This window comes from Aulonocara sp. 'chitande type north' Nkhata Bay, linkage group LG8, assembly GCF_057382095.1.
Source record: "Aulonocara sp. 'chitande type north' Nkhata Bay isolate Kocher_YH1m ecotype deep benthic linkage group LG8, A_spYH_male_GT1.1, whole genome shotgun sequence".
NCBI classification, from domain to species: domain Eukaryota; kingdom Metazoa; phylum Chordata; class Actinopteri; order Cichliformes; family Cichlidae; genus Aulonocara; species Aulonocara sp. 'chitande type north' Nkhata Bay.
In genome coordinates, this window is record NC_141351.1 from 13,355,448 (window position 1) to 13,377,368 (window position 21,921).

Consider the following 21,921-nt stretch of genomic DNA (forward strand, 5'->3'; position numbering starts at 1 on the left):
TGTGTAAATAAGTTCTATAAATCTGTTAAATCTGAAACTCCTGCTAAAAACTTCCTCTCTACAACTCTTTTCTCTTCTCTCCCTCTTTCTCTCAGTTGGGATTCTGTGTGTGTATGTGTGCTGGAGAAAAAAGGAAAAGGGTCTCTCTCTGTCTCTTTTTGAAATGAGCTCATTTTGCTGAGGGCGGAAATCTAAATGCGGCGATGGTTTCCACTATCAGCAAAGAAAGAAAGAATGGATGGAAATAAAAACAAACGGACTGACTGGTAAAAGATGACAAGACTTGACCATGACTCAAGGTTAACCTCCACCTAGATAGGATAAAAGGGTGGATGAATTTATGTGTTTCTTTCTACAGGAGCAGAAGGAGGACAGCGACATCTGAGGTTGCATGACAATTTAACTTTAACTTTCTGTGTATGTGAAATTGTGTGTACACACTTGCGCAGCGTTAACACTCTCTTTTTAAGTTGACAAGTGGTTGATGCTTGCCAATAAGTTTTTTATTACAGGATTTCTGAGCTGATGTGTGAAGAAACGGTGTTTTAGGTTAGGAGTTGGTGATGCCATTACACTGTATTCTTGGGAGGGTGTTGGATAAGACACATCCTGTCTTGAAAACTGTGATGTTTTTTACAGGAAATCTTTTATAGCATCTCTGGGAGGTAGATGGCTGACCGCGGTCAATGTGCTGCTAATGTTTGCTTTGCTTTGTTAAGAATGCGTGAGGAGAAAACAGACAAGTGACATGAAAACAAAGAATAATAATAAAACAAATAACAAATTTGGGGACAGTTTGACATAGAGCTCACTAACTGGCCAATTAGGGGGCTCTTGGAGTAACATTGCCCAAAGGGTGAATAAAACAAATTGCGGCAATAATAGTGATTATTTCACAAAAGGCACGAATGTAATACACACTTGTTTTGTCCATATTAGGTAAACTCTCTGAACAGGCCCAAACTGTTATCATTTCCAGTAAGGTCTGACTGTGTTATATAAGGATGGGGGAGCTGTCCACTCTTTGGAGATCTGTGGCTGTATGCTTGTCTTCCCATGCTTCTGTCTTAGAAGTGTGTAATAAAGATCACTATTCTGGCATCTACTGAGACCATGCAGTCGTTTGTCTTCTCCTCAAAACTCGAATCATGACAACAGAAAAAGTCATTTCTATAAATGAATGGGCGAATGAGGCGTTTAATAAGAAAGCACTTTAGGTACTCCAATAAAGTAGAAAAGTGCTATACAAGTATCAGTGCATTTACCATTTGCATAATTACGATTGCATTCCGTTTGGGTTACTTCTGGTCTTGTACATGCCAGTTCATTGAAACTGTGAGTTCTTATGCAGACATTAAAAACAGATACAGGAAGCTTCAGCTTCAAAAACATACTGCAGGAGATCCTATCTTAGCTACTAAATCTGCTGCATTCACAATGTCAGCAGCTGTCACTTAAGAACAAACAAAACATATTTCCTTTCAGGAGAGAAACTTCCACTATCAACATGGCCACTGGCAATGTTAAATATCACCTGATACCCCACATCGAGGGGAGCCTGTGAGAGATGCTAGGAGACATCCACACTGGTAGCTCTGCATTACACATGCTGGCCTGCTGTCGTCATAATCTCTGTGCCATCTGGCGGGGAACTTCACAGTCCCCTTGCACCCCTGGTTCATTAGTATTCCTCTCACATTGAGCAGGAGAGACCAGTGCGTATGTGACATTCCTCAGAAACATAAAAGAGTCAACACCTGCGAGGATTAATTGAAGAGTTACAGGGTAAGGGCCCACCTCCAACAAACCGACTCATTTTAGGCAGTGAGAACACTTAATTTTTCATCCTCCTCATTTATGTGCTGCTGTCCCTTCACAATGCCAGCGTCTTCTCCCGTTTCCCACAAAATGGATCCACTACTTTTGTTACATGTGGACTACTGATATTAGCTGATTAAGTCTGGGTGAGTGCTGCCTGGATCCCTGGCTCAGATGTTTTAGAGGGAGAACCCTGTCTGCAAACAGTGAGACTGCGACTCTTTAAAAAGATGCTTCAAACAGTGCTTCCAGCATTCACTGTGAGCTGTGATCAAAGACTGATCCCGGCCTTTTCAAATCCACACGGCCTCTCATTAGTGCCACATGGGAAGAGCCTTCTCTGACAGCAATCTATTATTTCCAGCTTTATATTTGACTACAATCATGAGCTGATTAGAAAGCTTGCCATTGTGTCGTTGTGATTTTCACATTGGTCGTTATGTAATTTTTTCAATAAGAAGATCAGTTAGCATGTGGTTCAGAGCTTGTATGTAAGTAGCATGGCCTCGCAGCTGGCAGTTTTCCATGAGATATGATCAGGGATTTTCAGAGCTTTGGTGTCCAGTGTTGACTGTATCCACTTCAAGTGTTTGGTGGATTATTGGATAGAGACACTTCAGGCTTCTTTGCTAAAACAGCAAAACAGTATCTACAGATTTTTTTAAACACTACCTAAACTAACTTAAATAAAAAAATAGATGCTACATTTTCACTAACAGAAAATGTGCAAAATGTGACAAACTAATCTGCTCAACATCTAAAATGGTAGAATATAAGGTAATTTGGCAATCCCAAAGTGCTATTCACAGATATTAGGCCATTTGAATTAGATAGACAAATTAGGGCCATGGTAAATTCCTCGGCCACCATTTCCTTGGTGTGCCATTGCATTGATACTCTGCTGAAACACCACTCGTCCAAAAGATATTTCCCACTCTGCTGTTTTGCTGATGGTAGTGAAGAGTGTGCCTAAGACAAAATCTCTCATCGTATTCATCTGGGTTGAGATAGAGTGACTGCAAAGGTCATAACAAACAATTCACATCATTTTCATACTCATCAAATCATTCAGTGACCCTTTCTGCCATATGAGTTGGGGCACTGTCTTTCTGGAAGAGACTATTCCATCAGGATAAAAATGTTTCATCACAGGATAAATATAATCACTCAAAACAATGCTGCATTGATTTGCAGTGACCATTCTGTCTAAGTGTAGCCACACCATGCTAGCAAAATACTCCCTTGAGTTGATAGTTTTTCCTTCTATATTATTTGGGTTGGTCCAGTGTGCACCCAATGCCTGCATTTTAGCTTAATGATGACTCTGCGTACAGCATAGTTGTTACTTTAAATGGTAAGGGTAATATACTACATTTGCTTCACGCTATTTCCTGCAAATATCACTTTGTTGCTGATGGTAAAGCATGAAACGCTGATGGATAAATGTGCATCCGAATGATGTATTCAGAAATGTGATGAACTGTATTTTAGTAGGCAATCGTGTTCCATCATTAGTCTTATTTCATGTTTAGAGTGCTGTGAAACACGTCAGTCCATAATCTTTTGCATGCTATGAAGGAAACAGCATGCCCACTATAACTTATACCCTCTATGGAAATATCAGCATTTAATGTGCTCTTTACTTTATTTATTCACTTTAAAAATAAGAAAAGAAATACAACTGTATTCGCACACCCGGGCACCTTTTGTGATCAGGTAAATATCCTATGCAAATCTCCATCAGCATCTGAAAATTCAGTGAAAAGTATAGTAAATTCTGTCTTACCAGCTTTTACTGTATGCATTTGCATTTAGGATGCAAGTTATTTTCTATTTATGGTAATTTTATCTTTCCTTTGCAGCTGTCTTGGCTCTATTTCTCATCAGGGATCAATGAAGTTCATTTTAATCTTCACAAAAGCCTTCTTATAGACTTAAGATAGTTTTATTCTGCAAAAAAAAAAAAAAGTGATGAAGAAATCTCAGTAATACCCATTTGTAAGTGCTGTACAATCTACCTTGCCAGCAGTCATTGCAAACCTGAAAGGGAGGAAAGTGAGATATAGTGAATTTGACGTAAATGAGGCATAAATAAAGAATTGCGTTCAGCTTGTATGCTGCCGTGCTTCATTTCCAACCACAAACCTCATGGCCATTGTTAGAATTCATCACTGTGGAAGGAGGTCTTCTTTTGTGCTCATAGCCTATGGATACGGCCCAAGGTTTATCATAGGAAATAATGAATAATGAGCATAATTCTGCACTCAGTGAGAACATGGAAAATCTTTGAAGAACTCTTATCATTCACAGTATCTGAGTCACCTTTTTCTTCACATACACAATCGTTCCATTACCAAAGCTTTCCCCATTATCCTCGGCTCAATTTACATATTTTTTTGTGAGATCCATTATGGAAAACCTGCGTGCACACACATGCACAAGCAAAAAACACCAACCAAAAAACAGTAAATTTTAGATTTAAAGGGAAAGGTACCATTCATCACCACGGAAACTTTGTATGTTGATACGGCAATCAATACTCCTATACCACTCTCTATATTTTGAAGTTTCGTGGTTGTGGCTCCAACTATAACACACTGGCAAGTTCACCAGTCATCTCTTTCATTTTAACATCATAGGGTATGAAGGTGTTTGGTTATATGCCTCAGAGGTAAAGGGCTGTGGTAATATTGATATGGTTCAGCACTTGTAGCAAGAGCAGTTGTAGCAGCTTAGCTGTGCTCTGAAGTTTATAGTTTAGTTTGTGTTTTGCCATGTTTGTTACCCCCAATGCTCTTTTTATCTGTGTTTTGTCTTTTGCTCTTCCTGTTTAAGGGCAGTTCTTCCTCCCCGCAGTTGCCAAGTACTTGCTAAAAGTGTGATTGTTGGATTGTGTACTAACAAAACACCTTTATCATATTAAGAAGGCCTTTATTGTTAACCAGTGAGCTACATAAATAGAATTTCACTGAACCAAACCAGAATCTTTATACACTTAAGTTTGATTTCTAGTCCCAAAAGCTCCCATGGTTTGCAAAAACAAATCAGTTCCAATAAAATGATAAAATATTACGTTTAACATTTGAAAAAGAGGAGTTAGCTCACTAGTTTTTGTCTGAAGGTGATGCACGATACTGTTCTGACTTCAGTATTTAAAAAAACTGATCCATTGGGTTGGTCATCATTTTGTTACTGTGTGGTTTGAATTACTCGCTATGCCAAAGTTGTAATCTTAAGCTAACACTGAAATCTTTTCTGAAGCATTCAAGTATTTGTTGTCTTGGACACTGTGAGCCCAAAGGCTGTAGAGTTTTAAAAAGATGTGTCGCACATCTGTAAGAGGGCTTTCCTCTGTTAAATAAAACAAAGGATTGCAACACGTTAAAAAGCCAACAGCTTAAACAAGTGAAGTAGGAGCTTGGAACCAGCAAAAGCTTGATATATTATCATTCGACAAGCGGATTACTGAACATACAGTACCTAAACCAACTTGACCCTTCCATTGTGAAGGACGGATAATCCCTCACAAAACACTTAGTGACAGCCCTGTGACAGTCTATCCACAGGCCCAGCTGTAGTTGTTGCTTATTTAATGGCAATATATAAATAAGTTCATTAAAACGGGCTCCCAAGTTAACAACTACAAACTTTAAAAACAACAGCAAGTGTTGCCATTTTTAGTCTGGCAAAATCCCATCAGCAAGAGACCAGAAGGCTGCACGATGGCTTACTAAAGCAGCCAAACATGGTGCACTGCTTTACTTATAAAGAATCTTGTTTTTGGTGCTTCCTGCATTTTCTGGTGATACCCTGTTTATTTTCAACTACCTGCTTATTTGCAACTACAGTTTCACATACAGTAGAAAGTGCAGCAAAGAGAACTCGTATGTTTGAAATCTGATGTATTTCCAACAAATGCAACGATCTCCTGACAGCTTTGTCGTTACTTGTAATCGTTCGACTCGACTTCGATATTTGTCCAGATTTATTTCAGAATGCCGATTAAGTCACGAAAATGGATTAAGATGAATAAAGCCCATAATTAACACTGTTATCTTAGTCTTTATTTTGTCACAATTGTATGTCAAATATATATATGTCTATATGACATATATTATATGACATATATAATTTCATTTCTTTACAATAGAGAAACAACATAGAGATAACACACTATTTTGGTTTCTAAGTAGAAGCTCCTTGTAATAGTGGCATTTTTTTCAATACACTGTTTAAGTCAAGCTCCCACTCAAGTCATGGTTTTGTTTTCCTTTTGAGTCACATTTATTCACAATGTGTGTTTGTTTGTCTCTTTTCCTTTTGTAATTCGATGTCTTTTGTGTCAATATTTTTCCCCCCTCGGGAATTCAATCTGTTCGTGTTCTTTCGAAAACTGATGGCCATCTGTTATTGGTCCATGTGGCCACACAGATGGTCCCACCTGCTAGCCATACTGAGCCACCAGCAAAGGTATACATTTATTGGAAACGGTGTCTTCTCTTTACAGAGTTAATCCAATCAGCTCGCAGAGGGCTTGGCATAAGTGTTTCCAATTCCTCTGCAGATGGGTCCTTTGGTGGCCAAGTCTGCTCCTCCGTACACAAGAGATGTCTGACCTTGGCACTGTCCCCGGGTTCCTCTTTGGCCTGCTGCCTTCCATCCTCTGGTCCCGCTGCCTGTGTGCAGAACTCTGGGGGAATACTGGACACTTTTCCCCTCTGACTCCCGTGCCGTCTTCTCAAGAGTGTTTGTGCCACCGTGGTGGATCTCACTGTGAGACCCAGACCTTTTCATGGGGCTGCAAAGGCTTTTCTGTTTTAACTCCTGCGCGAGTTCCACTGTAATTTCAAAGGAGCAGGGTGTTTGAGGAGAGCCGAGATTCTTCTCCAACCCCAGGAGAGAAGCGGCGGCGGCGGGGGGGCTAACGCTGCTGGGCATGACACTGGTCGCCAGCACGACGCTTTCAGGGGGAGAGGGAGGATTGCTAACGGGAAGGCCCGTCTTTCCAGCCAGCACGGGGTGCCACTTGAAGAACCCCGCTTGGTTCCGGTCACTCGTGACCGGGTGGCCGGCCTCAAGGTCACACGTTTGGAGCGAAGGGATGATGGGCACAGATCGGGTGCGGAGGGAGGGTGGCAGGAAGGTCGTACCTTTATCGAGGCGGGTGCAGGGAACCTCAGTCCATCCTTTCCTGGCTGTGAAGTGAGAGAGTGAGGTCCTGCTCAGGAGGGCGCCGACCCTTCCGCCGGCAGAATCACACCTTTGGGCAAAGAGAAAAGGATGGAAATGTCAGGGTGAGGAAGTCATTTATAATTTGACCTTTTCATCTTAGACACTTTCCTAATTTTAAATGAATAGAAAAGCCCGAGCAATAGAGAATATGAAGTTACCTTCCATATTTAGAACACCAAGATGACATTCGTTGTGTTTTAGAAAGATGCCAGTCTGTCAAGGCTTCACCGTATCATTTCACACCGGCACAAAAATATCTTGTACCAAACAAAATGATCACTATTTAGGTATTGTTGTTTCATAATCTACGTGTAATTATGTATAATCCTTGGCATGAGCGGCGTCTACTGTTGCTGCATGAATGTTTAACTGAGAAATCCCTCTGCTCATCACTGCCTTATCAGAGATTTAAGGCTTTAGCAGTACAGCAGGTGGATTCCTGACCCGCCCTGTGTGACTGTTGTATGTAGAAACAATACACGGCTTCACACGGCTTCTAATTTCATTTTATTGTAGTTTTCACACAGCAAGCAACTAATCAGATGGGCCCACGATGTAACATTAAGCAGGGTTGAACGGGGGAGTAAGTCTCAGCAGGTGCATTTGCATGATGATGCATCCTCCTTCAAACGTAGAGAGCGGAAGCAGATAAGCTTGAAAGGCATTATCGTCGGCCATGACAGTAACACGGCAGAGAGGGGAAACTTATCTGGAGTCAAGTGGGCAAGTTTGTGTATGTTTGTTAAAGTTGTTACTGAAGCCTCGACTCCCATTTAGAATCGCATCCAGTGTTATTGTCAGCCTTGAAAGATTGTTGGCAGCGTAACCAAGTTTAAAAAATTGAATTACCACCCCACCCTCCTCCCCCACCCTTGGTATTAGAAGGGCAAAAGCAAGCTGGAGGTAAATCCGACAGATCAAAACAAAACCTAAAAATAACTCCAATAGCAAATTTGCTTTCAATTCCTCCGCTAACCGTGATGGGTAAATATGTTTTGACACCAGATGATGAAACTGACAATACTCTGTGGGGATTTGTTGTCACAAAACGGAAAACGTAGAAGAGTGCTCTCGCGTCTGTTTGTGGTTCTCGCCTCTTTATTAGCACTTTCCACCGCGCCGGACTCGGTGCCTCCATCTTTACTTCTCGGCTCAGTCCTCCTCCTCCTTTCCTCACTTTCCCCTCTCGCGTTCTCTCACTCTCCTTTCCACCTCCCGTCTCTCATTTCCAGAGATGAGAGGGTGTATCCATGGCAACACGGGAGACATGGGGGCTGGAGGAGGAGGAGGAGGAGAGGGCTGTAAGCTTGGTGTTGCGTGGCTTGTAAGTCGAGAAATAGGTCATTTCAACCACCAGAAGGCCAGCGAAAGCCATATTTGAGTGATGGATGTGTGGGGGAATTATCAGTGGCTAATGAGATCTAAATTGTTACTACACAAATGCAATTTTATCCCCAAGAAGATGACAAGCCCTCCTATTTCAGCTCCTCTCCTAAACATTTGACAAAGCGCGGCAGATTTAATTGCCTATAGCTTTACAGATTTCACCGTTGTGAAAAAGAATTCTCGTCAGCTTCTTTATTAGTGTGTTTCGTTACTCCTTATAAGTGCGAGCGTGCATGTTTGTGAGTGTGTGTGTGTTTAGAGGGAAACTGCTCCTGAAGGATCTTTCTGCACAACCATTTGAAAGAATTGCTGAGCTCCGTGGAGCTTTGTTTAAAAATGTAAATTATGGAAATAGGTCACATAAAGAGTTTGGCAGCTTGCAGTGTAACTTACTGTAATGCTCAATCAGGTTGGCATGCTAATAGGAACATTGCTAGGCACTTTAAAGTGTGTGAAATGCACAGGGGACACTGCTGCTTTAATGACAGACGTTTCTGTTAACAGTGCTATTGCTCACGTTCCACACAGTGACAGCAAATTAGGCTGCTTCTGAGTCATATGCTAAACAGGACTGTCTTACGCAGGATTAAGATGCTCTTGTCTGCATCTGTAAATAAAACCTGCACTTATTTAATGTTTACAGTGTTTTGAAGGAGAAATGCCAGTGGAGCTGCTTGACATTATGCATCAATGCACCGAGGAATACAAGCACCTCAGTGATAAATATTTTCCATCTTTGGTGGTCGTTACGCAACAATCAGCCTGAAAAAAGGGCAAAAGAAAAGTTATAACTAATGCGAAAAGCTTTGTTTTAACATAAAAAAATCAGTATGTCAGAGAGGATTTCACATCACATCACATTTTAGCAAGCGTGACCAGTCTGTACTTTTTAAATGTGTTTTAAGTCTGCAGACTAGGCTGTGCCAAAAGTCCCTCTCGCTTCGAATGCCTCCTGAAACAGCACCAGTAGCTGCGCTTCGCTCGGGATGGCCGTCAAAATAGGCCAGCTCGCTTCACTCGACATCAGCGGGAGCATGGGGGCAATTCAAGATGTGCAAAAGCCTGGAAGTAATCCATTTCAACATGTAGCCTGTTCTAAGAGGCCGCAGTCATCTAATGTACTTTATACTCAGCTTGTAAATTACAGAAATTTAATCATTTTGTTGATATGTGAACTATGATGCTTCCCATGCTTGATCATTAGCCAAAATCAAACCGTTTTGGATAGCTAGAAATTCGTGTGAACCCGTGCATCATTTGGTAATTAGCTTTGGCACAGCCGTTGTATTTTTAACCCTGTTAAAACATGCAGATAAAACAAATTTTCATTCACAGCAGCAGCCCAGTGGCAGCGAGGATTACACACATCTTTCCCAGCACCATGATACTGTTGCGCTTTTGGGATCAAGTGTGTTCTCCAAATTAATTGTGACAGTCCCAGCTGAAAGAGGAGGGGGGTAGGGGGGGCACTGCAGATCTCATTTATTTCCCTGGATCACATTTCATAGGCTGGTTCACGGATTTGAACTGAGAGTCTTCCAGTCATAAACTAATTTCTCCCTAAATTATCCCTCTGCCACTCCGACTTAACCTTAGTTAGTCCAGAGGTCTGTATCACTGAACCGGCTATTTGACCTCGGCGTGGAGGGAGGCGAAGAGAATTTCCTCTTTGCTGGCTCAAACAAACATGACAAAACTAATAACGAGACAAAGAAATAGTTTCACCTTCTTATGGACTCCATGTCCGATGACTCATCCTCCTGCAAGTGTTTGTAGACATGCCCCGCCACTCTGGATCCGTCAATAAGATTTGTGGGTATTTTGTGTTTCCCTCTGGAAATGGGTGGAGTCCTGAAGTAATTAGTCTCTCTCCGTTGTAGGGCTGGGCTGAGTGAGAGCGAACTACTCCTGAAACCAGACAGCATGCAAAAGAGATGGGTCAAAATCATTAGGTAAAGACCGTTCACTAATTCATCTGTTGTATCAGCTATAGATGTCCTTTCTAGGGTTTCATGATGTAAAAATGGTCTGGAGTAAATCGACCTTTGTGCTTGAGACTTGAAAGGGGAAAAAACAAAATCCAATCCCACCTTCAATTGACTCGACGCGGAAATTACCCTGGTATCGAAGCTTATGAGACAGATGAATCAGATACACGTGAAAGGAATCGTAAGTTATCAATAAGCAATACAATTTACATAAGAATGGAATCATTTCCATTCATCCATCCATTTTCATCTGCTTATCTAATTCAGGCTGAAAGGCTTGGTACACGGCAGACAGGTTGCCAGTCTATCTCAGGGCTAATGCAGACAGACAGACAAACATCCAACCTCACATTCGCACCTATGGCCAATTTAAAATCACCAATTAACCTAACATGCTTTGGATTGTGGGAGGAATCCGGAGCACCCAGAGAGAACCCACGCAGGCACAGAGATAACATGCAAACTCCACACTCTTCCCACCCCCGCAAGAGAGGAGGGAAGGAACTATGGGAGAAATCTCAAGCTGTGTCTTAAAGGGAAACGCGAATGCGCTTGAAACGCCACCCCCCTCCAAAAAATATCTTTAGTGTAAATGTTTTAATTTCAAGATTAGTATGCATTCCCTACGCTTTCTTTTTTTCACTCCCTTCTACCTGTTGAAAAGGGGGCTTAGATTAATTCACATTCACAAAGTGCACATGTAGCATAGAAAGATGGTTTTCATGCCAAGCATTCGTTCATTCATTCTTGGAATTGGCTCACCTACGAAGAATGCAGCTGTTTTTTCATATTACAAAAATACACCCGTGCTTTCCCTGCAATATGTGCTGTGAAAAGGTCTAATCCCAAGGAAAATGTGGAGGTTAGCAGTGTGATGATGCTCTGTTTTTGTTGCCTGTGAATGTAAAGATGCAGGACTAGTTTCTCCCTGGGTTTTATTGAACAAATCTCACAGAGATTTTGCCTCGAACCAGGTGCCGGAGAAGAGGCTGTGTACTTACTGCGGTGCATTCTAGGAGAGGTGTGTTACACTATTAAACACATACTTTTTCATGTACTTTGAGGGCTGCTTTAGAATTAAAAGATTAATATAAAAAGTTTTTTACATACATGCTTAAATGAAAAACCCTTTGCTGCTTGAGAGGAAACAGTGCAAAAGTCTTGAGTCTCTCCTGGTTTTTAATGTCAATATTTTAAGTTGGCATTTGGTACGACCACCTTTATTCTTCAACACAGCAATAGGGAAGCCTTCTTTGCGTAACCTCACCTATCGTTATGAGCTTTGGTTAGTGACTGAAAGAACTAGATCGCGGATACATGCGGCGGGAATGAGCTTTCTCCAAAGGGTGGCTGGCCTCACCCTTAGAGACAGGGTGAGGAGTTAGGCCATCCGGGAGGGGCTCAGAGTAGAGCCGCTGCTCCTCCACATCGAAAAGAGACAGTTGAGGTGGTTCAGGCATCTGACAAGGATGCCTCCTGGGCGCATCTTGAGTGAGGTGTTCTGGGCATATCCCACCTCTGGGCAGACCCAGGACATGCTGGAGAGATTATATCACTCGGCTGGCCTGGGACCGCCTTGGTGTTCCCCCGGATACGCTGGAGGAGGTGGCTGGGGAGAGGCCAGTCTGGGCTTCTCTGCTTATCCTGTGGCCCCTGCGAGCTTCACCCGGAAGAAAATGGATGGATGGATTCATGGACCGAACATTCAACATTTTAAACAATCATTTTTGAATTAACATCTGTGTTTACACATTTTATTGTCAGTGATGGATGCTGGAAGCTGGGAATCACCAAGAAGACAATGTCACTCCTACTTGTAGAATTTGATTATTTCCATAATTTTTGATTTAGCCATTCAACGCAAATTACAGGATAATTTACAGTTTTAATGTTACATTTTAAAGTGTCATTTTGATCCAAAGAGCCATGCACTAGCATGGTTAAGCAAGTGCTAACATGCTAACGAAGTTTCCATACAGACCTTTATCGTCCAGAACATATAGAAAACACTGCTTTAGTGTTTTCTTTCTGTGAACTTCAAATAAATGCCATGTATTGTTAGGGGTTATCCTGCACCTTGAAAATGACCTCTAGCTTACATACTGATATTCTACTGCTGTTAATGATAGAAGCAGCTGCCTTTAGAGACTGAGCTTCCTGTTTAGGCACACAGTTTTTAAATTGGTCTGTGGGCAGTAGGTGGTCTGCCTCAAAGCAGATCCCTGGATGTCTGCAGTAATGAATCAAATCAAATCAAATCAAATCACTTTTTATTGTCACATCACATGTGCAGGCACACTGGCACAGCACATGCGAGTGAAATTCTTGTGTGCGAGCCCCACAAGCAACAGAGATGTGCAAACACAACAACACAAACGAGCAAAATACAAGAATGGCCAACCTGAAACTAATAAATATATGTACAATATATAATAGTGTATGCATTTCTGGATGTGTATACTAAATATTTTCCTACGTGTGTGTGTGTGTGTGTGTGTTTGTGTGTGTGTGTGTGTGTGTGTGTGTATACACATTTTTACAAATTAAATAGTAAAAAAATAAAATAAAATAATAATAATAATAATAAAATATATAAAATATACAGAGTTGAATATGTGCAAAACAAGTGGCATTTATATACAGTGTGGAGTGCATAATGTTGAAGTTCCAGTAGTGAAGCTGAGGTGTCTATGACGTGTTCAGCAGTCTGATGGCCTGATGGAAGAAGCTGTCTCTCAGTCTGCTGGTTCGGGACCGGATGCTGCAGAACCTCCTTCCTGATGGAAGCAGTCTGAACAGTTTATGGCTGGGGTGACTGGAGTCCTTGATGATCCTCCCCGCTTTCCTCAGGCACCGCTTCCTGTAGATGTCTTGGAGGGAGGGAAGCTCACCTCCAATTATCCGTTCAGAGCACCGCACTACTCGCTGGAGAGCTTTGCAGTTGTAGGCGGTGCTGTTGCCATACCAGGTGGTGATGCATCCAGTGAGGATGCTCTCAATGGCACAGCGATAGAAGGTCCTGAGGATGCGGGGGCTCATGCCGAATCTTTTCAGTCTCCTGAGAAAGAAGAGGCGCTGCTGCGCCTTCTTCACTGTTTTGTTTGTGTGTACTGACCACGTAAGATCCTCAGCCAGGTGTACGCCAAGGAACCGGAAGCTGCTCACTCTCTCCACAGCAGCGCCGTTGATGGTGATGGGGGTGTGTACTTCTCTGCACCTCCGGAAGTCCACTATCAACTCCTTTGTCTTTGCGACGTTGAGGGTGAGATGGTTGTCTTGACACCAGTGGGTCAGGGTGCTGACCTCCTCCCTGTAAGCCGTCTCATCACCGTTGGTGATAAGACCCACCACTGTAGTGTCGTCCGCAAACTTCACAATGATGTTGGAGCTGTTAGTGGCTGTGCAGTCGTAGGTGTAGAGTGAGTACAGGAGAGGGCTCAGTACACACCCCTGTGGAGCACCAGTGTTCAGTGTGATGGGGGATGAGGTGATGCTGCCCAGTCTGACCACCTGGCGTCTGTCAGACAGGAAGCTAAGGATCCAGCTGCAGAGGGAGCTGCTCAGTCCTAGATCCTGCAGTTTCCTGTCCAGCTTCGAGGGAACGATGGTATTGAATGCTGAGCTGTAATCTACAAACAGCATCCTCACATACGTGTCTCTCTTCTCCAGGTGTGACAGGGCAGTGTGTAGTGTCAGGGCTATGGCATCATCAGTGGACCTGTTGTGGCGGTATGCAAACTGTAGAGGGTCCAGTGAGTCGGGTAGTGCAGAGCAGATGAAGTCCCTGACCAGCTTCTCGAAGCATTTGCTTACGATGGGGGTCAGGGCTACAGGTCGCCAGTCGTTCAATGAGGAGATGGTGGAGGATTTGGGTACAGGGACGATGGTGGCAATGGTATTAAATCCAAGGTACACTGAGCCATAATGCAATCTGATGTGTGAGCACATCATGCAAAGACAAACAGCTCCCAATGAATATGTAATCACAAAATACACTCAATTATTTTGATGTTATTATGAATTTCTTTAAGACACCGTGGCTACCCTGATCGTTGCTTACCAGCAAATCCTCTGTGATCAATATGTCAGTTGATTGTGCTAGTTAATCTGAACCACTGAAAAGAGCTGAAACATATTATTATTGTCGTGTAAATAACTTTTTTTTGTATTGAACCATTAAACAAAAATCAGCACCACACGCTCTCACAGCTTGATTTTGGCTCTTGAATAATTTGGCGCAGCACAAAAATAGCTTGTGTATGAAGTGCTGCATTGTTTGATTCTTCTTGTTATTGAAATAGTAATCAAGATGTTCAAACTTTAGGATTTTCTTGCCAGTCATTAAACTGAACTCCCTGATTCCTTTTCTTTCATGCAGTCCAGTGGATGACTGCTTAATAATTGATAAACCACTGGAACACTGAAAAAAACAACAACAAAAAAACGCTCTGCTACAGTAATTTGCTGATGTCCGTGGCTGTGGAACAAAAAGCATACACAATGTTGGCTCTAGTGTTTGCTGGCTTTTATATCGACTGATGTTGTAAAAAGTTGATATGAATACAGCTAAATATTGTCCGTTTTGTTGGCTATTAGCGTGCTGATTTTTTTAAAATTAGGATTAACTGGAAAAAACATGAAAACATGATTTTTTTGGGGCTGTTGTAATTACTGAATGATAAAAGTTGAACCTTTTAAAACGGAAAGGCAGCTGCTTATCTCCACAATTCAACAAGACTGTGCAACCCCCTGATGTTAAATGGGTAAGCCTGGTTGGTAGGGTAATCCAGTACTTATTTAAACCACTTCCTCCCTCTGTTAATGCCTTTACCGGACATATCGCAGAGAGAGAGGGAAACGGCAGGAAAACAGAGGGGGATGGCATGTGACAAAGAACCTGAGGTGAGTTAAAAAAATGGAAAAAGTATGCCACATTTTCAGAGTAAACACCATTTTCTACTAAACCAGCAGGAAACACCCACATAGCACTTCTGATATTCACTATGGATACTGATTATGTCCCCTACTCAACATGTACAAGCCACACGTGGCGGCTTTCAGCACATTGATTAGGCTTCTTACTACAATTTTCTCATAATACCATCATGACAAAGGAATCATTGTAATCAACTGAATTTAAGTGAAAACAGCAATTGACTTGTGTCAGCAGGAGTCCACTGTTTTCATCAAAGCAACTCGTACATATTACCGCATTCAATAGGACACGCAAGTGCGAAGTTACGAATCGAAATGATTTTTGCCCTCTAAACATTTGATGAACGATGGTTGCCTTGAGCTTTTTTTCTGCAATCAACAGGCGTGTAGTTCATTTAACTGCAGGAGCAGAAGAGCAGGAAAAACAAGCTCAATACATCCTTTGTCAAATATTATATCAGGTGAACAAAATAAAGATTTAATTGCTTTTGTCGCTGATGTGCTAGATAACACATGGCACAAGGTTTTAAGTTCATATTTAACCAGCATTGTAATGCCAATTATTCTTGGCTGAATGACTTAAATCATGGAAATCAGGGCTGAAAAATCTCAGTTCTGGAGTCAGAAATTCCCAGCTGCCATCAAAGGCAGCATACCCACGAATAGGCTGAGTATGACAGGGCAATATGGGCAAAAATATTTATCACGATATATAAATTGAAAATTTGCGATAACGATATAACTGATGATATAATTAACACGAGACAAAACAATTTACAACTCTGCAACTTTATTAGTGCAAAAAAACAAAACCAAAAAACCTATCAATGTATTTTCACTTAAACAAGCAGCTGTTTTTTAATGCAAATTCCTTGCTGACAGTTTAACCATTTCCAGTGAAAATTGGCCGACATATCCTCAGCATAACCATGTATAATATCCACAAAACTTAAAAAGAGGTTATACAAACACAATACGTTGAAGCACAGTACGTATCACTCCGCGAGGCTCCTGCCTACGATACCTGTAATGCTCCGACAATCCATCAAGCGGTGCGGCTTCATAGCTTATCAAAGTCATACTAAAACATTTTTTGACAGATTTTCGAGCGCCGTGTATCACATAAAATCGGTTCAAGGTCAGTAAGCACAACCAGAATTCATACACCGGATTATAAGGGGCACTGTCGCTTTTTCAGAAAATCAAAGGATTTTAAGTGTGCCGTATTTTCTGAAAAACACGGTAATAACGACGGCCTACTTGCATGCTCTACCAAAAATTGTGCTTTGGTGTGTATCTGACGGACGAAAGCTAAACCAATTCCACACCACTGAGGTTGCAGCATTTTTACAAACCAATTCTGGTTCATCCGTTTCATTCAACGATCCGTTTTTGCCCTTCTCATTCTGCAATGGTAGTCCTCAAAGGATTAATTCTACTTAAGTTGATTTACCTTACAAGAGATCTGGATTCACACGAGATTCATAATCACCAGAGAATCCATCTTACTAAGTTTGTCAACTACTGCATGCAATCAAAGGCGCACTGAAGTCGGTGAAATGGGAGTCCTATGAGGAACTATGGGGTGTATAAGGTCAACTAAAGGTCTGGTTTACCTTTAATAATGGATCTTATATGTAATCACCTAACAAAGTATTTGTTAAGTATCTTTAGGAGTCCTTTATATGCATATTTTCTTTAAGAAATCTTGCTAGCTTTCAAAGCTTTCAAGGTCTTCCGAATCTGTTGTTTTCTTCCCCTCATTGATGTTCCTTGGTTGTCCTGTGGCTTGTTGATCTGCTGTTTGAGTTTAGTCCATGGTGGGGCTATTGCGCAGATGGTTCAGTCAATCACCTGTCTTTTTTGAAGAAGACTGTCCTAACTATTTTTCACAGAGAAGCTCTCTGCAACAAACCATGTTTCAAAAATGTTGATAAGATCTTCTGGATTTTCCACTAGTGCAAACGTTGGATGATATTTATGGGTTTTAAACAAATATCTTCTATTGCAGACATTTCCATTGACTGCAAGGCAAGATATTGCTAATGCCTTTGGTGACGTGTATTAAAGGATAACGTTTGCTTGTGCAAAACAACAAATCCTGTCAGCCTTAAATGTGCTTAATGCTAATTACAGAAGGTTCAGATGCACTAACGTATTAATGCTAAGTTGGTTAAAGATTACGTTACAGCTGTTTTAGAATCGTATTGTGACATTTAACAAAATCTCAGCTCAACAGAGGCAATCTGCATTACAAATGAATCAGTTTGCATATAATCCAGCCTAATTATAAACCAATGAGACACAGGTAACCATTTTCAGCAGTATTGATAGGCCATATTGACACATGTTTATGGTGCAGTTCTCCTGATAGCTCACGTTGTGGTCCACTTTCAGGTCAATAGCTGAAAGCATCTCAACATCATCCATCACAGTCTAGTTCTCCCCTGCCTCAGCCTACTTTGAGAGCAAGCTGAACAGATGATTGACTGTCAGCTGCCCTTCATGAGGCACCTGCACGACACTGCGGAGAATAAAACACCAGAGGGAGATGGTACCATCCCCGCAGCCACATATGACAACCTTTTTTTGTAAAAAACTTTCCTCTTTGACACAGCACTGGTCCATTAAAACAGAATAACTGCTGCCACAGTGGGGCTTTCACTAAAGGTGGCATCGCAGTCAGCCACACATAAAAAAAAACCTTCCTCGGTATATAGAGACAAGCTCGCCATTCACCGTTTTCTACCCTAACATAGGCTCTTTTAATCTCTGTACATTCTGTATTCTGTGCTTTTGATGCAGAATATGGAAAATCCATCACGCTAAACCAAAAATAATGAGGGTTTAAATAAATATGTTAAAACTTATGCACAACAGTTGTGTTTAAAAGTATTGAGTCACCCCGATTTCTTTCTATTTCTCTTTTAATGAGCCAGATTTTCTTGTAATTTTATGAAAGTGGTGGTTTTTTTGTCTAGCCACAACACTGACCTATAAATTCATTCAAGCATAAAAAAGGCACCTGACTCAAGGGGTGAATCAGCATTTTGTCCACACATAACAACTTGGCAAAAAACTATTTGCAGCTAGTTGCAAAAATAGATAATTTGCTTCCCTTTCTTTTGTTGAATCTATGGAAAATGTGAACGCTAATGCAGTTTGACAAGTCATAAAACAGTATTAGAACTATTTAACCAGTATAAATGGAGGAGATCCAGAACATTGAGTGTCTACAACCATCTTTAAAACATGGTGGAGGCTCTGTGGTGGTTTGGGGCTAAATTTCAGCCAGTGGCGTTGCCGATCTTGTCAAAACTGATTGAAAAATAATTACATTTCAATCCAGCGTGTAATACCATCTGGAAAGCATCTGATTGGAAACGGCTTTATATTTTAGCATGAAAATGATTCAAAACATATTCCCAGTGAAGTTCAAGTATACCTGAAAAGAAAGAGCACACAATGGAGCACTATCAGTCATAGACTGATCTGGCCAGAGCCCAGACCTCAATAATACTGCAGCAGTGGGAACATCTTGACAGAGAACAGAACAAAAGGCAGCCAACATCCAAAGAAGAGCTTTGAATTTCCTTCAACAAGCCTGGAGAACTATTTTTGAAGACTCCTGAAAGAAGCTAGAAAGCCTTGCGTTTGCCTGTTTGTGCTTCATTTCCATGCATGTTTGCAAGTTTTAATCACTGCAATTATGTACCATTTCCCACGCAAAAATACAAAGAAAAGGGTGGCTCAAGACTTTTGCACAGTGCTATATCTTGCATTGTAACATAATGTGCAGCTCCAACACTGTTATTCAGATTTGGTACCAATCATCTCAGGTAACAGGCAACAAGTATGAGGATCAACAATCCGTGTAATAGCTTCTAAGGAAAATAAACTTCTTTGAAAAGATGGCAGGCTTACATGTCGTGTGACTGAATAGCATTAACTGTCAAAGTGTGCCTGCATCCATATCATCAAAGCAAATGAAACGTCTCTGTAAACAGCTCAGATGAGGCCATTGTAGCGCGGCCTATATCCACATCCCTGTGTTCTTCTGAGGATTGGAAACTGCAGCATTTGGTACTGAGTGCTGTGATCACAAAGCAACCCTGCTTGCGATATCCCTCGTAGCAAAAAGCAAAAACGCTGTTCATTTCCTTGAATCTTCTGTCATTTGAAGGATGGCATAAAAATTGGGCTGAGTCAGTGTTTAACTCTGGACATTAAATTCACTTCTCCTTGGAGGAGTGTTATTATGTTCGCTCCTATCTGCGTTCAACTAGTCATTTCAGGAGATGCCCGAGGACACATTTAATTACTTTGAACAATTTACTTGAATGCCATGTAAATAAAGACGTCTCCATCCTCAACTAGCTTGACAGCCTCTACTCTGTTTTTTCTTTTTTATGTCATGCTCGCTGAACCAATAATCATACAATAAAATGCACGCAGATATAAGATCTAACCTCTATGTGTATGTGATCTGTTTTCTTTTGTTAGCGGCCTCGACGATATACATATTACACTACATGGGATGATTAAATTTTTCACCTCACTGTCCCTTATGGCTCAAACATGCTGACTCAGCCCCAGATATGAAACAGGGCAGGAAAAAAAAAAGAGCATGTCATAATTGTACCTGAAGCGTTTCCCTTTAGACAGTGCTTTGCTGAGAATAGGTGGAGCTACTGTTGATGCCCCTGGTGCCACTTTGCCGCCCTTAACAGACGATCCGTGAGAAGTGCAACTCTGCAAGAAATAAAGAAAGTTGCGCAGGCAGTTAGTGAAACCCAGATACTCAATTAGTTATACTCAGCAAAAGACCCGGAAATGTAGCTAGATTCCACTGCTGTAACGATTAAAATGAAAAACAAAATGTCCAATGTAAGTAGCTATGTAAGTACACAGAAGTGAAGCTTAGGATATAACACATAAGGCTGATAATTCTCTATGAGTTTAGCAGCAATCCCCAGTCAGGTCGAGCGTGTTCTCTCGCTGATGTATCCCCGGTTAGTCAGGCAGAGCGTCTTTAATTGCATTTTACATTTTAAAGCGGCAGATTAGGAGGGGACACTTTGTGAATAAACTCCACACTGGCCCTCACAGCACTCCTGATTCACTCAAGAATTAATCCAACACAAGATTACATTAATGGTTTCCTAAAGAAATTGCCCTCTCAATTCTTTCCCTTTATTCTTATCAAAATTAACACTATTATCTTACAACAGGCTGCAGTCAGAGCTCTGGCACAGTGACCGTGAACGCCCCGAGACCCCCTCTGTGAAACACTAAGTCATGAGATAATTCTGTCATTCCAGTTACAGCTCTCTCTCTCTTTCGCTGTCTGATTGTACATCACTAAAGCAATTGCATGTGACTTAGTGCTGGGTTCACGGTTCTCATGAATGATAAGCCTCTTTTTTTCCCCATACACCGTTTGGCTCCCAGAAGAAGCTGTTACCGCTGCTCACTAGTTGTGCAAGAAAATAGTATCATTTGGCCACCCTCTCATATACCCTGCGGGGGGAGAACACCTCACTTTGTGAAACAATTGCCATGGCAAAGCTTCCTGGGGGAAGATATCTATGTCAGGAGATAAAATAAATAGCTGTTGGCAGTCTGCCATGCCATTCAGGTCTGCCACTGGCAGACAGTGGCGTAGCCCATTGGCGTAACCCAGTTTGCTTGTTCCCTCCCATCACAATTTTGCCTTGTTTCATGCCACTTGTGAACCTTGGATAAACACAGCGCAATGTTCACACACAAGGAAAATACAAGAGAAGGAGAGAGTGACAGGAAAAAACCCTCCCCCATCAATATGTTGACTATCACCTTCATATTAAGAAGTAAAGCAAACCTATGCATTCAGAGCAGCCATAATCCCCCTTGTATTACGATCAAATCACAGGTCCTGAACTGTGCATAATAGGATATTTGACCATTCTTCAACAAGGACAGTCTTTGAGCTAGCAGCTCAAAACTGCATGTACGTTTACTGAAAGAGCATGTCTTAACACTTCAGGCCAAGGTGTGAAGATTTTTAATGGACAACAAATGCGACTCTACCCCGTATTTAAATGTTAACAAGTTCATTCAAATTATGCACTGCCATGCTCAGATTTGGATTTAACATTCAGGCTGCACTGTCCTTTCCTTTTAATAGTCGCTGAGATACCTGTAGAAGTTATCATATCTCCCCTTCAGCTGACACAACACCCCTGCTGAACAAGCGGCTAATAGCCCTGATCCATTTCGTACTCATAATTGTACTCTGCTTGATTATCTGATGGCAGAAGCACAGCTTCAATACTTTACACTTTCACACTTTCTGAGACATACTACATGGGTGCTAATTGAAGCTGTTCCATCAAACCTTTCCCAGATGTTTGAAGTTCATTAAACAACGTCAATCTGATAAAAACGAATGAATCAAAATGAACGATTCTCTAATTATCTCGAGAAAGTCTTTGGCATACAAAATTAGACGAAAAACACATTACTTCATAATATTAATAATAATAATGAAATAATAATAAAACAGACTATGGTTCAAGAGAAC

The 21,921-nt window shown here is 41.4% G+C and overlaps 1 protein-coding gene across 1 annotated transcript in view; it reads right to left on the reverse strand.

The window, feature by feature from the left end:
- Window positions 1-5,130: 5,130 nt before the first annotated feature.
- nrg3b (neuregulin 3b) overlaps window positions 5,131-21,921 on the reverse strand; it is a 211,243-nt gene continuing 194,452 nt past the window's right edge. Inside the window, exons 7-9 of the mRNA XM_086303657.1 lie at window positions 20,002-20,111; window positions 10,162-10,344; window positions 5,131-7,078 (exon numbers count right to left, since the gene is read on the reverse strand). Coding sequence (XP_086159783.1) covers window positions 6,337-7,078; window positions 10,162-10,344; window positions 20,002-20,111 — 1,035 coding nt within the window. The 3' untranslated portion in view covers window positions 5,131-6,336. The remainder of the gene's footprint in view (window positions 7,079-10,161; window positions 10,345-20,001; window positions 20,112-21,921) is intronic.